The sequence below is a fragment of the Lipotes vexillifer genome, unplaced genomic scaffold (genome assembly GCF_000442215.2).
Source record: "Lipotes vexillifer unplaced genomic scaffold, Lipotes_vexillifer_v1.1 scaffold83, whole genome shotgun sequence".
Taxonomy (NCBI): domain Eukaryota; kingdom Metazoa; phylum Chordata; class Mammalia; order Artiodactyla; family Lipotidae; genus Lipotes; species Lipotes vexillifer.
Window position 1 is genome coordinate 197,733 of NW_006799780.1, and position 13,704 is coordinate 211,436.

At 43.7% G+C, this 13,704-nt stretch overlaps 1 protein-coding gene across 1 annotated transcript; it reads right to left on the reverse strand.

Moving 5' to 3' along the window:
* Positions 1 to 4,207: 4,207 nt before the first annotated feature.
* Positions 4,208 to 4,849, reverse strand: ZBED3 (zinc finger BED-type containing 3). The gene has a single exon (XM_007471982.1). The coding sequence runs from the start codon at positions 4,847 to 4,849 to the stop codon at positions 4,208 to 4,210; it is 642 nt and encodes a 213-aa protein (XP_007472044.1).
* Positions 4,850 to 13,704: the final 8,855 nt, after the last annotated feature.

Here is a 13,704-nt window from a genome sequence, read left to right on the forward strand (position 1 = left end):
AGCCAGCAGAAGCCCTCAAGGCCAAAGAGGCAGAACATCTGATGAGGAGGCTGGAGTCAGGTGAGCCATCATAGCCACTAAGAGCAGACGAGCCACTCAGGCTCATTTTTCTCCTCTGCCAAATGATGGAGTTGGACTGGACAAGGGCTGCATTTCTTTCTAGGCTTCTCTGGAATTGAAGATTATCTCAGTTCTTGTGTTGGAAGTTTTGTTTATCTTAAATAAGGAAGCTGAATGCTGGTAGTAAGGATTTTCCATTTGCAAGAGGTAAGTAACTTTATTTTTAATTATAAAGGTAATTTATGCTTGATATAAAAAAGTTACAGCAATGCAGAAGTGTAAAAAGTGTATAACTCCCACAACCAGTGGTAAGTCATCAGCCAGGCTAATTGCTTTCCCCATCCCCTGAACAGGCTACTGGTGCTCCCATTAGCCATCTATTTTGAAGGAGCAGTTAAGATTCTGAAAGTCAATCTTTGCTTATTTTAGTGGTTCTAACAATTGGTGAAACTGAAGAGTGACATTTGTAGAAGTTTTTTTTTTTCCTTCCAAAAAGTCCAGATTCAGATCTTATAGCCCAACTTATAAATCCACATGAAGAAGTTAAATTTCAGTACTTAAAAGAAAGATCATACTATTATTAGAGTAATACAAAAATTGCAAGAGGCAAAAGAATAAAATACATTAAAATGTTAATAGCAGTCTAAGGTGACAGGACTTCGGGGGACCTTTTTTCAGCTTTTCTTCGTAGAGTGGGGCATTGCATTTTTATTAATTGTGTAGTGAAGAAAATAATTTTAAGAAAAGTGTTCCTGATAATGACATACTAGATGATTGGATTCAAACCAAACAGCCCAATAACTTACACTTATTAAATCTTTATTGACTAAACAGCTTTTAAAAATTTACTGCTACTTCCTTTTAGGCTATTTTTTTGTTAGGAATTCTACTTAGAGGATTAAAGATAAATGAATAATTATATTAATCATTTGAGAAGACTTGTGAAAATCTTAAAGACATTGAGTTCAGTGCCTCAAATACTTATTGAGCAGCTGTTACAGGCAAGTCACTGTGGGAGTAGAAGGATGAGTGAACTCCATCCTTACTCCCAAGGGCTCAGGCAAGGGAGGTAAGACAGGAACCCACAGAGCCACACGCTAGATGGCCTTTCTAAGGGTTCTGAGATACAAAATGCTGAGAGTCCAGAGAAGTAAAGAATCATCTCTGAATGATGAGGAATCCAGGAAAGCTTCATGTAGGCAGTCGAATTTGAGCTAGGTCTTAGAAAATGGGCGGGATTTTTCATACTTAGAAATTGAAGGGGCTTTTTTAGGTGGAGGAAAGGCAAACTGAGGCACAGAGGTGCCAAGACCAGGGCATGTCAGAAGAACGAGGAGTTCTGTTTGGCCAAAGCATACAGCATGTGTAGGGGAAGGGACAGATAAGACTGGCACGGGGGTAGAGGAGACTTGAATGTCAAGCCACAAAGCTAGAGCTTGTAGATGTTGGGTGATCTTGGGGGTCCTTTGAGCAGAAAATGTGATACAATCAATGTCAGCTTAGGACAGTTCCTTTGGCCAAGTAGGGAACAGTGTGGGAAGACAAGGATGGGAAGATGAATCCCAGATGAATGATAAATGGGGCCTGAGCTGAGCAGGTGGCATCAGAAGGAAGACAACTGTGATACTTTGTAGAAATAGACTCAATAGATCAGGGGCCTAGGATTCAGTGAGACTGGTGCTCAAATCCCACTCTGCCGCTTCATTACTTAGTTCCCCTGAGCCTGTCTCTTCTCTACAAAATGGGTGTAAGAGTAATTATATCATGGGGTTGCTGCATAGTAGGCAGAGGCAGTTATTCTTGTGAAGCATTTTAGCACAGCTCTGGCATGGTGAGTGCTCAGTACATGTTAATGTCACTGATGGTACTACCTGGAGTTGGAGTTACAAAGGAAACAGGTGTCAGCTCCGGTGACTGAGTAACAAGGCCAACAGTACAGCAGCTGGGAGCATGGCATCTGCAGGTAGAGACTGGATTTGGAACCCGACTCAACTACTTACCAGCTGTAATCTCGTACAAGCCACTTAACCCCTCTCTCAGTTTCCTTAGCTGTAAAATGGGCATAGTATTAATACCCGCTCCCCAAGGAGCTGCTGTGGAAATAAAGTGAGATAATACATGTAAATGTACCCGATACATTTTAAGAGCCCAGTAGTTATTAGTTATTGGGTCAGGGGTGGAGACGCAGAGTTGAATAGAATTACCCCTACTATCTCCTGTGGCAAGATATGCAAGTAGAGGTGGAGACATGCTGCAGGGGACTGGCCATTGAAGGACAGACCCGGAAGAACACTCAAGGCTGGAGGTAGTCAGGAGTCGCTGGCACAGAGGTGATTATTGTACCTCTATGGGTAGATGAACCAAGATTGGGTACATAAGTTGGCCTAAGGAAACAGTCAGATAAATCCAGAATACAGGACGTCTATAAGACATACATAAGATGGCCGGGACTTTTTAAAAAGTAAATGTCATGGAAAAAAAAATAGTAAGGGGGCTGTTCTAGACTGAAAGAGACTAGAGTTATAATCAAAAGTAATGTGTGAATCTTAACTGGGCCCTGTTTTTTAGAAAAGAGAAAAAGACACTCTTGGGACAGTTAGGGAATTTCAATTAAGGACTCTATCTTAGAGGCTATTGGGATAAACATGCTGAAATACTTTAGAGGTGAAATGCCATGCATGTTTGTGGTGGAGGGAAGAAAAATAAATATGCCAAAAATGTTAACAACTGTTTAGGTGGAGGGTATATGTGGGTATTCATTGTACTAGCTTTTCAACGTTTTCTGGATGCTTGAGCATTTTCAAATTCTCAGAAAAATGAGGAAAAAAGAGACCTGAAGAAAAACTGTTTGGAAATCAGTCTACATCAGGAAAAGGAATTCTCTGGAGGAAAAGCAAGTTCCATCTACCAAAGGAAAAATTTCAAGAAGGGAGAGATTAAGCAAAATGAAGGCTGAAAATAAATCATCATATTCAGCCATTGTGAGACTACGGGCTTCTTAAAGAGTCCAGTGTAGCATGAAAAGCTGACCACGAGTGAAGGAGTAAGGAATGGGGAGGAAATATAAGCAGCAAGGACTGCTCGACAGTCCTTGCTTAGGGGGTGCTCAGTTGGGAGCATCCAGGCTGGGGTAGTCTTTCTTTTCAGTCCAAGGAAGACTGGGGCATTGCTGAAGAGGAAGACTCTGAAGAAAGGGAGGGAATGAGACAGAGGAAAAGAGGTAACGTTGTGGAGGAAGGGCCCAGGAAAGGTGGAAGAGGAATGGATGAAAACATGAGAGGAGGAGGTGGCCTCAGATTGGGAGGGTGCCTTCCCCTTGGCCCAGGAGTGAGGACTGTGGAGATGTGGGGGCAGAACCTCCCTTCCTAATAACAAGGAGGGATGGGGTCATGTCTTGCTAGTAAGGCGGCAGGTGTGAGGCAGTTAAGTGGGGAAACAGCACAGCTGCCACTGGCTCTGAAACGGGAAAAAAGAGGGCGGAGGTAAGATAGGGTGCTTGGTACTGCCAGGCAAGCTGGGGAGGGGAGCAAAAAGAGGGCTTCTCCAGGACTGCCTTCCTAAGGCACCAGAAATGATAGGGTAATGAGCAGTCTTGGAAACTTCCGTTCAGAAATTGGTGCTGGGCTAAGACTACACATCAATGATTTACTCGTTAGGAAATTAGGAAACCTCTTTTTTGGGTAAACGTGCTTTATCATTTCCATGCACCCTCTACCCTGGGTTGCCCTGGCTGGTGTACAGGCACCTGGTGTGATAGTCTTTGGTGTGTAAGGGAGCTCCTGTCGTTTCAAAGTCACCAGGCACAATATGGCCATGGCTCCAGGTGATCTAGGTTCACAGGGCTGTTGGAGCTCTCATTCCAAAGGCAGTCAGGAAAACCACCCCCTGCACGGATGCCACTAAACGCCACCAGCATTGGAGGCCGCTGGAGCTTGCGCTCCCAGGCACCCCGGAGGACCACGGAGTGATCTTTGGTTCTGCCTGGCCTCCGAAGTGCTTCTCAAGACCCCACCTTTGGCGATTTCGGTTCGGCAGAGCGGCAACGGGCGTGAGATCTCGCTCCCAGGCGACGCTGAAGACGCCGGTCCGCGGGCCACACTTTTTGAGTAGGGCTGGCCGGGGGTGGGTGGGTGGGAGCGGCTAAAACCTACAGGAAGACCTTCGTGATGACGTAGCCGTCCCTGGGGTCCCCCTCGGGCTCCTCTTTGAGCGGAGCGTGCAGCAGGGCCGAGCCCAAGGCCAAGGCGCCCTCCCGGCGGCTCACTTCCCGCAGCCGCGCCTGCAGCGCCTCCCTCTCGGCCTGCAGCTCCCGGCGCGCCTGGGCCGCCGCGCGCTCCTCCTCCTGCAGCGCCCGCCGTCTGCGCTCCAGGGCGCGCTCGCCCTGCTCCACGGCCGCCTCGCGCCGCGCCAGCTCGCGCTCCCGCAGGCTGCCACGCACGGCCAGCGCGCCCATCTGCTCCAGCAGGCGCGCCCAGTCGCCCTCGGCGGCCGCGGCGGGGCCGGGGGCAGCGGGCGGCGAGCGGCGGGCGGTGCTCTCCGCCAGCTCCCGCCGGTGCGCACTCCTCAAGTGCTTCCACAGCACAGCGGTGCCCGCGTGCCAGCCCGGGCCGCGGCCCACCTGCTCCCCGCACAGCCGGCAGGTGGCCCAGGGGCCCGACGCGTGGCCGGGGCGCGCCGGCGCCAGGTGGAAGTACCCCCAGGCCTCGGAGTACGGCGCCCCCAGGCGGCCTGCAGCCGCGTCCGGCCCGCCCGTCTCTTCCATGGTCAAGGCCGGCTCGTCGCTCCTCATTCTCTAGGCAGCGCCTGCACCGAGGGACACAGGGTAAGACGACCACAAAATTACATGTGCACACGGACACACGCTCCAACACACAACTTCTAGGACGAGAGTTAGCCTGTCAAGAAACCATGCCTCCCTCTCACTACTGATTAAAATCCTGCGGTTAGTTTGGGTAGATGCTTGCGTTTCTTTTTCAGTAGGTATTAACCGTTGATTCCTCGGGGTGTGGGGGGGGGAAGGTAGAAAATGCCTAGCCCTTCTTTCCTTAACCAGGAATTTTCTTCGAAATTTATTGGATTCCCTGGCTCACAAATGCTAAGACTAAAATTGGGAAGCCAAGCTTCCCGTAAGAATAAGCTAAATAAGTGCTGTATGTATATGTTAGTTTTAACTAGTCTCCTTTACGCTCTTTAAAAAAAAAAAAACGAACAAGGCTCCCTTTTGAATTCTTCTCGCAGTGTCGCACAAGAAAGGAGTGGGGAAAAAAAGTTTCAGGAACGAAAATTTTGTTTCTTAGACTTTAAGGGTGACAGTGCTAGGACTGAGCAGCTTTTCAAAAAGCTTTCAAGGAGACAACTTTTTTCAAGGTAAAAGTATCTTTGTTTTTGTGATTTTAAAAACGATGTGCTTATGAGAAACATGGACTGCTAAGAATCATTAAAATGTTTTTAAAATACGCACATTTAGAAAACAGCAATATACAAAGCAGTTTTCTAAACTTTTACCTTCAAATCAGGCGGTGGGCTGTCTCTATCATTGCCTCAGGGTTTCTAGCCAGCCCAGGTTCTCAGGTGGAAACACAGCAGTGTGGCTTCTGAGTTCTCAAGAACCATCAGCAGTGCTAGGAGTAAATTCAGAGGACAGGCGGTGGAGTAAAAGAAATTCAATTAAACAGCCCTGAAAGTAGATACTAAAAATCCTGGATGGTGCCATGTCCCTCTGGTGTTCATTCTGCCAACCCTCTCATAGGTGCTCCAGTCATAAAACAAATAAAATTAGTTTTCTATATTGCTTATCCCAACTAAATGGCCCGCATTCTGTATTTGCAAGACAAAAAGCTTGGTGGATTCTCTTAATTAAGGAAGAGAAATAGAAGTAATAGCTGTTTGCTTTGTCCAACAAATACCTGTAGTTAAAGGGATCCAAATACAACACAGTGACTATCACTGCCAGATCTTTTCTATTAAGAAAACATTTCCCACTGTTATAACCTATCAAATGAAGGGGGAGATAGAAAAGGTGTATTTTTTTCTTCTTTAAAAAATAACTTCACTGGGCTTCCCTGGTGGCGCAGTGGTTGGGAGTCCGCCTGCCGATGCAGGGGACACGGGTTCGTGCCCCGGTCCGGGAAGATCCCACATGCCGTGGAGTGGCTGGGCCCGTGAGCCATGGCCGCTGAGCCTGCGCGTCCGGAGCCTGTGCTCCACAACGGGAGGGGCCACAACAGTGAAAGGCCCGCGTACCGCAAAAAACAAAACAAAACAAAACTTCACAAAGGGTCAAATGTGTGATTCTAGACAAATTTGCTTTGAAAGTTTAAAAATAATAATAGAATATATGACAGACTTGGAGCTCTTCTGAGAACTTATTTCATCGGGAAAATTCAGGCCGAGGTGGGAGAATAATGGACAATGAGATAGCCAGTGCCTGCTCCTACTGTCAGGTTTTGAACCAGCAGCAGTGGAGATGATGAAGTTCCAGAATCTCTTTTATTAAAGGCAACTAGGGATGACTGAAGACAAAGATGAAAACAGGAAAAATATGTTGCTTTAATAATAGTATTTAGTGAACCTTTTAATTCAGTTGCTAATAGTCTTGTTACAGATGCGTTACACTTTTCTAAACCTCATTTGTTTTTTTCCCACCAAGCAAGTCCACTGAGATCAGGCAGGACATTTAACATATCTCTTGAATTAAAAAAAAAAAAAAAAGAATGAATTTACCAGAATCATCCAAAAAAATAATAAGTACCAGGCCTCTTCTAACAAAAGAAATAGCTATTTACATATCTTCTGATATGAGGCATTGGTTTGAATATGGTTACCCATGATAATTAGTATAAAAGGACATTAGAAATTAAAGGCTAGATTTCCCCCAAGAGATTTGCTAAATCACTAAAGTCCCCAAAGCCGGAGTGGTGGGATGAGGAGGGGAGTTAGAGACCCCCTTCAAGGATAACTTTTTTGCGGTTAGTAAACATTGTGTTTAGTAAACAGAGCCAGATTTTAGTCTTAGAGATGTTTTTTGTTATCCAGCTTTAGTTAAAATTTTTTTCTACATTTCTTTTTTCTTTTTTTAGAATTCTATTCCTTCTAAATTAGAATCTTACCTTTCCAGAGTGTGCCCTTTTTTTAAATTACTAGACATACATAAAAGTGGAGAGAATAGTAGTATTATGAGTGCCTATATTTACTTTATAAATTAAAAGAGATTTAATTTCTTCAAAATCTGGGATGCCCAGAGGAGTGCCACATACAGGAGTGGCATCTGTTCTAAGACTTAAGGTGGAAAACAGGGATGAGAAGCACTGATCACTGATTTTGATGTCTTAATCCTTTAGACTTAGTGGAGCCCTCATCTGAGCCAGGGACAAGCAGCACCACAAGTGTTGGCCAGCAGAGTGCTGCCCCTCTGAGGGCGGCAGAGGGACCTCCTATGCCCTGGCAAGCCTTCACTCTCGGAGGTCTTAACCAGTGGAAGACAGCATGGTTCAGAACTGCCTCACTTTCTCAGCCCTCCGACCACAGCTACATTCTGGCTCAAAAGAGTCTTCTGTTCAGACTCAGTCTCTAAAGAGTGACCAGCAGTAACTGTGGCCACAAGTCGTTCCTAGCAGAGCCTTCCTAGGTCTGCTAAGCAATCCCTGAGCTCATTTCAACCATCCCTACAGTGCAGAGGGAGAGAAGCTTGGCTTGGGAGAGAAGTCTTAGAATCTTCAGCCACGACCCTAATATACAAAGAGCTCTTACAAACTGAGAAGAAAAAGACAAACAAGCCAATTGAAAAATGGGCAAGAAATATGAGTAGGCAAATGACCCAAGAGCAAAATCAGATGGCCAGGAAATTTGTGAAAAGATGCACACCACTTATATCCAGGGAAGTGCTATTAAAGTAACAATAAGGTCTCATGTTAGATCCATCACACTAACAAAAATGAAGAGGTCTGTCAGCCAGAGTTGGAAGGGGGGCAGAGAAAAGGGTATGCTCATGCATTCCTAGTGGAGATGTGAAGGCTTTTAGGAAAAGCAATCTGCAATTTCTATTAATTAAAAATAGATATAATTGGGGATCCAACTCCTGGGAATCTGTTCTGTAGAAGTAAAAGTACCAATATGTAAAGTAGCATGTATTAGGATGTTTATCATAGTACTATTTAGAATGGCAAAAAACTGGAATCCAGAGAATGCCTACCAGCAGGAAAATGGCTGGGTAAATAATGTGTAGTCACCTCAGGGAATATTATGCTGCCATTAAAAAGGATGGATTGGAGCTCTGTCAGGGGGATTTCTGGAGGAACTGTTTAGGGAGAAAAGCAAGATGCATAAAAGTGTGTATAATATGATCTCACTCTTATTAAATAATAAGTAGATCTGTATAGGATATACAGATTAATGATTTTTTATATATATGAAGAAAAATAAGGAGATACACTATGGGTTGAGGGGGTGGCAGCTGATGTGAAAGGAGAAGGGGAAGAGGTAAAGACAAAAGGAAAAGAAAAGGTGCTGAGAAAGCGTGTACATGATCATGTGTATACATTTAGGTAGAGTATATATATGGCAGGGTCTATACATAAATAAAAAGTAATTTTATAAAACAATCCTCAAGCATGTGAGCTCAGGCAGGCCTAGGCAGCCTTAACTCTGGAGACTGGAGGGAACAGTCCCATGGGGCATAGTGCGCTGCCATCTGGCCCTGGAGGGATCCCAGTGTGTAAGCTTGCTCAGTGTGGGTGGTTCACTGTGCCCTGCCTGAGCAGGAGATTCTATATCGACGTAAGATGGAGGGTGCCATGGGAGGGCAGCGCACCTCACTCATCTCCCCGGCATAGGGCCTGCATAGGGCAGGCACTCAGGGGACACTGCATTAAATGAAATGAGCCCAACTTTACCTTTCTTAGCCCCAGCTCACCGGAGTTTCTATCTCCCCATCTGTCAGGAGAAATGATAAGATTAGCTGCCCCTAATAAATAGGTGGCTGAAATCAGATAACGCACGAGATGTCACTGTTGGACTCGCCAGGGCTATACCAATTCAAAGCATGAACAAAAGGAAGCTCCCAGTATTTACTATTCAAACATGCCTACATGAAGATCTTAGTGGCTAAAAGGGAGTGCTGTTTTTCTCTTTAACATATTCTGTTATTCAATAGAGGAAGTAATTTAAGTTGGAAGAATTCTCTTGGGGATTTTTAAATACAAAAAAGCAAATTAAAAAGAATCATAGATCTACTTCCCCACCCCCAACCAAATTTATTTTCACTTCCTCAATTGATCTTCCTGCAAAATAGGTGGCTCATCACTCAGGTAGAAGATGAGAGGAAGGCCTAGTTAGCTGGAGTCCTGTGATATGCATTTCTTCCTTACCAAGTACTGCCCCCAAACCAAACACCTATTAACTTGTATGGTTAGCTAACAAGAAGAAAACAAAAAGTAAAAGCTCTCTTAATTTTCCTTAAAACAATTGAAAAACTACCAGAAAGTTGCCAGTGAATGATTATTTCGTTTATGTCCGTTCACTTCATCCACTCTTTCATTCAAACTCTCCTTGTGTACCTGATCAGGGCCAGGCACGTGCTTGCTGCCCAGGATGCCAAGAGGAGCACCACATAGTCCCTGTCCTCTGGAAGCCTACCATCTGGTGGGGAGAGATGCTTCAAGATGCTGACACCCATGGTAAAGATCAGAGCAATGTTCACTCATGAAGAGTGGGGAAGCGTGGGCTTGGGGACCCTAACACAAAGGTTCATGCAGATACGCGTGCTTAAGCATTCTTTCCCTTCCCCACCTTGCTCAGGCTACAACATTCACTAAAACACATCACCATTAGTGCTGACTCTAATAAATAAAGTTCCAGTTCTTTAGTTGTATAATTAGGTTTCCAAGCTCGTATTTTAAATAAAATTTCTTGAAGCTAAATAAATGCACTGCTAGCATGAAATTAATTTAACAGTGGAAATTTCTGAGTCCAATTTCAGGGGGAAAAAAGCTGAAAAAAAAAAAGTAGATTTTAGTTATTTCTTGGAAAGGGAGAGAGTAGTATTAATGGTATGATGCCTCTGAATTCTATGATGAGTTTCATTCCAGTATCCATTATCTGGAAGGGATGATACGAAGTCTAAGCTGCTGGAAGATAAGACATTCATATTAATTACCTCTGCACTTGATGTTCTCTGAAGAAGTTTTATTCTTCTAATAACTTGTCAGATTAAAACCCATATTCCTCAATATGATCTCCCTGAATATAATATAGAGAATAAAGGAAGAGATCAGAACCTGAATGAATACTTTGTGTAAATATGGGTGTATACATGCAATGTATGATTATAACATTGAGAATCATCCTATAAACCACCCGCAAAAGTTAATTTTATTATTTTACACTTGTGGTTGTACACATACAAAATATCAGGCAGGCTAAAGGTCAAAGAACCAGGCAGTGTTCTCAAAAAATCACAGAAAGCTCTATTTGTTCTTCCATGGTCAAGTCTAATCGCTTTAGTTGGATTAATCTAGCAGAGTTATAAACAAATATGTGTAGGTTGAGCCTGGCTGGATCTTAGGTGAGAAATTCATCCTAATGTCAAATCCACACAGACTTATGTGAAAACACTAAAAACATTTTTTATCCACCAGTAACTTTAATCAGAGCAGAATATAATAATTAAAACAAATAATTAGCCTTGACAACTGAGGTATCAAGGAAACTACAGTTCATCTGTTACCTGTCCATCTCTGTTGAAATATTAAGTTACTGCCATATATTAATCTATTTATAAACAAATCTAGACAGTTAGAAAAATTAGTCTTTAGGCACCAGGCTGAAGGCTTAGATGAAGTAAAAATGCTTCCAAACTGTAAAGGATGGATACCTCAGTTAGGGAATGAAGGGTTAAGTGTGAAAAAATTTGGAAAAATGTTACACATGGACTGTAAAAAATGTACTGGACCCACAGCTAATTAACTGGTAAATCAGAGATGTTCTCTAAATGTCATAAGACAAAATTTTAGATACTTCCTCCATTAGCTAAAAGGCTGAGAAACGGTCTCTATTAACGTATTTTTTTTTTAATGAAAATTGTGAAGCTTCCTCCCTAAGTGGACCTTTATTTCAGGCCTACATTATTTTATTTAATACATGTGTTCCTAAAAAGAAGGGTGTTGATCCATTTTCATCTTATAAGATGCATTATTTAATATGAATTTGTGGGATTTAAAGCTGCCCTACTTTGAAGAGCTCTGTAACAAAGATTTTTTTAATTAAGAATTACCTGGATTTGGCTCTCTGTCTTTGCATACATTGTATACTTTTCATTGTCAGCTGCCTCAAGCTATTTTTGGCTAAAAAATGTATATAAATATTTACATTAACGAAAAGTACAGAAAATGATTACCCTAATTATGTCAATTTATTAAGCTATTTCTACAACAGTTTCTCTTAAACACCTCATCTTTGTAGTCTTGGCTAATTAGAAGTTCGGATGGTAGCAGGTACTTTTTTTTTTTTCTTTCAAGGAGGGAAAACTAACTTTGCTTGGTAAACTTTGGGCATTAAGTTAGTGTAAGTGATTATAGCAAACTGCTCCTGTATGTTCCTGAAGGATCAGAAAATTCCTTTGTTTGAGCACGGTGGGGATCGGGGTCTTTGTTTGAGCATCTGGCTTGCATTCGGTTTCTCCCCAAAGTGGGAAACATTCAGAAAGTCTCAATTAGAGAAAGGGCCGCCAACCACTTGCCCTGTTAAAGGACTGACTGCAATAAGGCAACTTTAATAAAGGGAGAGCACATGACTTTCGATATTCCTGAATAACTTTTTTGAAGGGAGACCGTAGAGCAGGAGCAAAAATGAGGTGCATAAAGAAACTGAACCCGGCGTTACGCAGAATCCCGGGTCCAAATGCATCTTTTACAATAACGGTAATCCCACCACTGCGGAGGGCACGCCCGGCACCCCAGGCACTAGCAAGCCTGCGCGTCTGCGTCGGCGGGGCGCTGGCTGCTCTGCGATCCCCCGCCAGGCCCCCGGCTGGTCCCAGTTCACTCCGCCGCCCCCAGGCAGCTTCCCGCGATCCCTCACCTGTCCCCCGGGACTCCCCACTCTCCCGTGGGCACGCGCCGCCGCGAGTCTCGCAGCCCACACTCACCCCATCACCCCCGAAGCGGGAGGTGGGCTGGGTGTCTGGGATCGCCGATCCTCTCCTGGATCCTCGCAGACATTTTGTCCTGTGCGGAAACCTCAGCGCCACGTCCCCCTTAAAGACACAGCGCTCCATTCATGCGCCTGGAGTGGAAAGTCGGGATGGAAACGTGTGACCTGGTGTTGAAAGGGCTGGGGAGTCACTCACGAACCGTCCAGGTCCATGAGCAACAGACTTGTGTTTGCCCAGGTTTAAAAAAGAAATGATGCAGTAGTTTAGTGATTTTAAAAAATGGAATTACTGTTTTATATCTTTGTAGTAACCTTCCAAGACCTGGATTCCTGGGCTTGAGTCTCTGAGTGTAATTTTCATCCTTTCAGGTTCAAGGTGTGTGATGGCCCAAGTCGTTAGAAGAGATCCCCTGAACCAAGGTCTGGACAGATAAAGGTAGGGCTCATTGGTGTTCACTAAAACTTAATAACACTAGCATGGTGTATCAGTCAGCTTTTGGTGGATTATGCTTAGGTAACAAACAACCCCTACAACTCAGTAATTTACAAAAACAAAGATTCATTTCTCAAGCAAATTACATCTGCTGCAGGCAGCTTTGGCTCTACTCCACTGCTGTCCTGGCTTGCAGGCTCCAGGTTGAAAGACCAACTTTTTGGGGACACGCTCACTGTGTGCTGGACCCAACCTTGAGGGAGGAGGAATACTGATTTGTAGTGCTTGCTATTTCCATGATGTAAATACTCCCACCATGGCGGGTTTCGGGCTACAAACAGTTTACCAAGGGGCTTGCCAAGTTTCTGGAAATGTAATAATCAGCTCTTATAAACCACTGGCACACGCTGCTCTTAAAACTGAAAACAGCTCACATTCTGCATGCTTCAGTTCTGCTCACCTCAGTTTTGCTCACATTCTATTGACCAAAGCAAGTAACATGACAGGGCCTATCAGTGGGGCCAGAAAGTATATTCCTCTTGTAAGGAAGGCTTGCCAGTCACATGACAATGGGTAGAGATTGTATAATCCTTTTAAAAGAAGTTGAGTAAATAACTGGTTAGAATAATACAATCCGCCTTACGTACTTTGGTTTAAGTAATTTCTTTTTGAAAACCTCATTCTTTCTATAAACCAGAGTTTCACAGTCTATTAATGGGGTTTCTCCTTACCATTCCAAGAATGGTTTCAGAAGAAGAAACTAGTTGGATGTCTTCAAAGGGATAGTTTTGTAATGTGAAGATTAACTATTAGGTTACTACTTTTCCCCCAAAAGATGTCCATACTTATAGCTGAGGACATCTGATTAAAAGTATGTAGTATAAATGGATCATATTAAAGCCATCTCTTATTCATGGTTTAATTCAAAAACAAAATTTTAAAGTTTATTGTACCTGACAATCCTTTTAACAAGAGGCTTTAACACTTTGAGTACCTTAAAAATCCATTTAGCCTTAAACTGACCATGTAATGAGACACATGGTATTTTTTAATTCTAGTTAGTG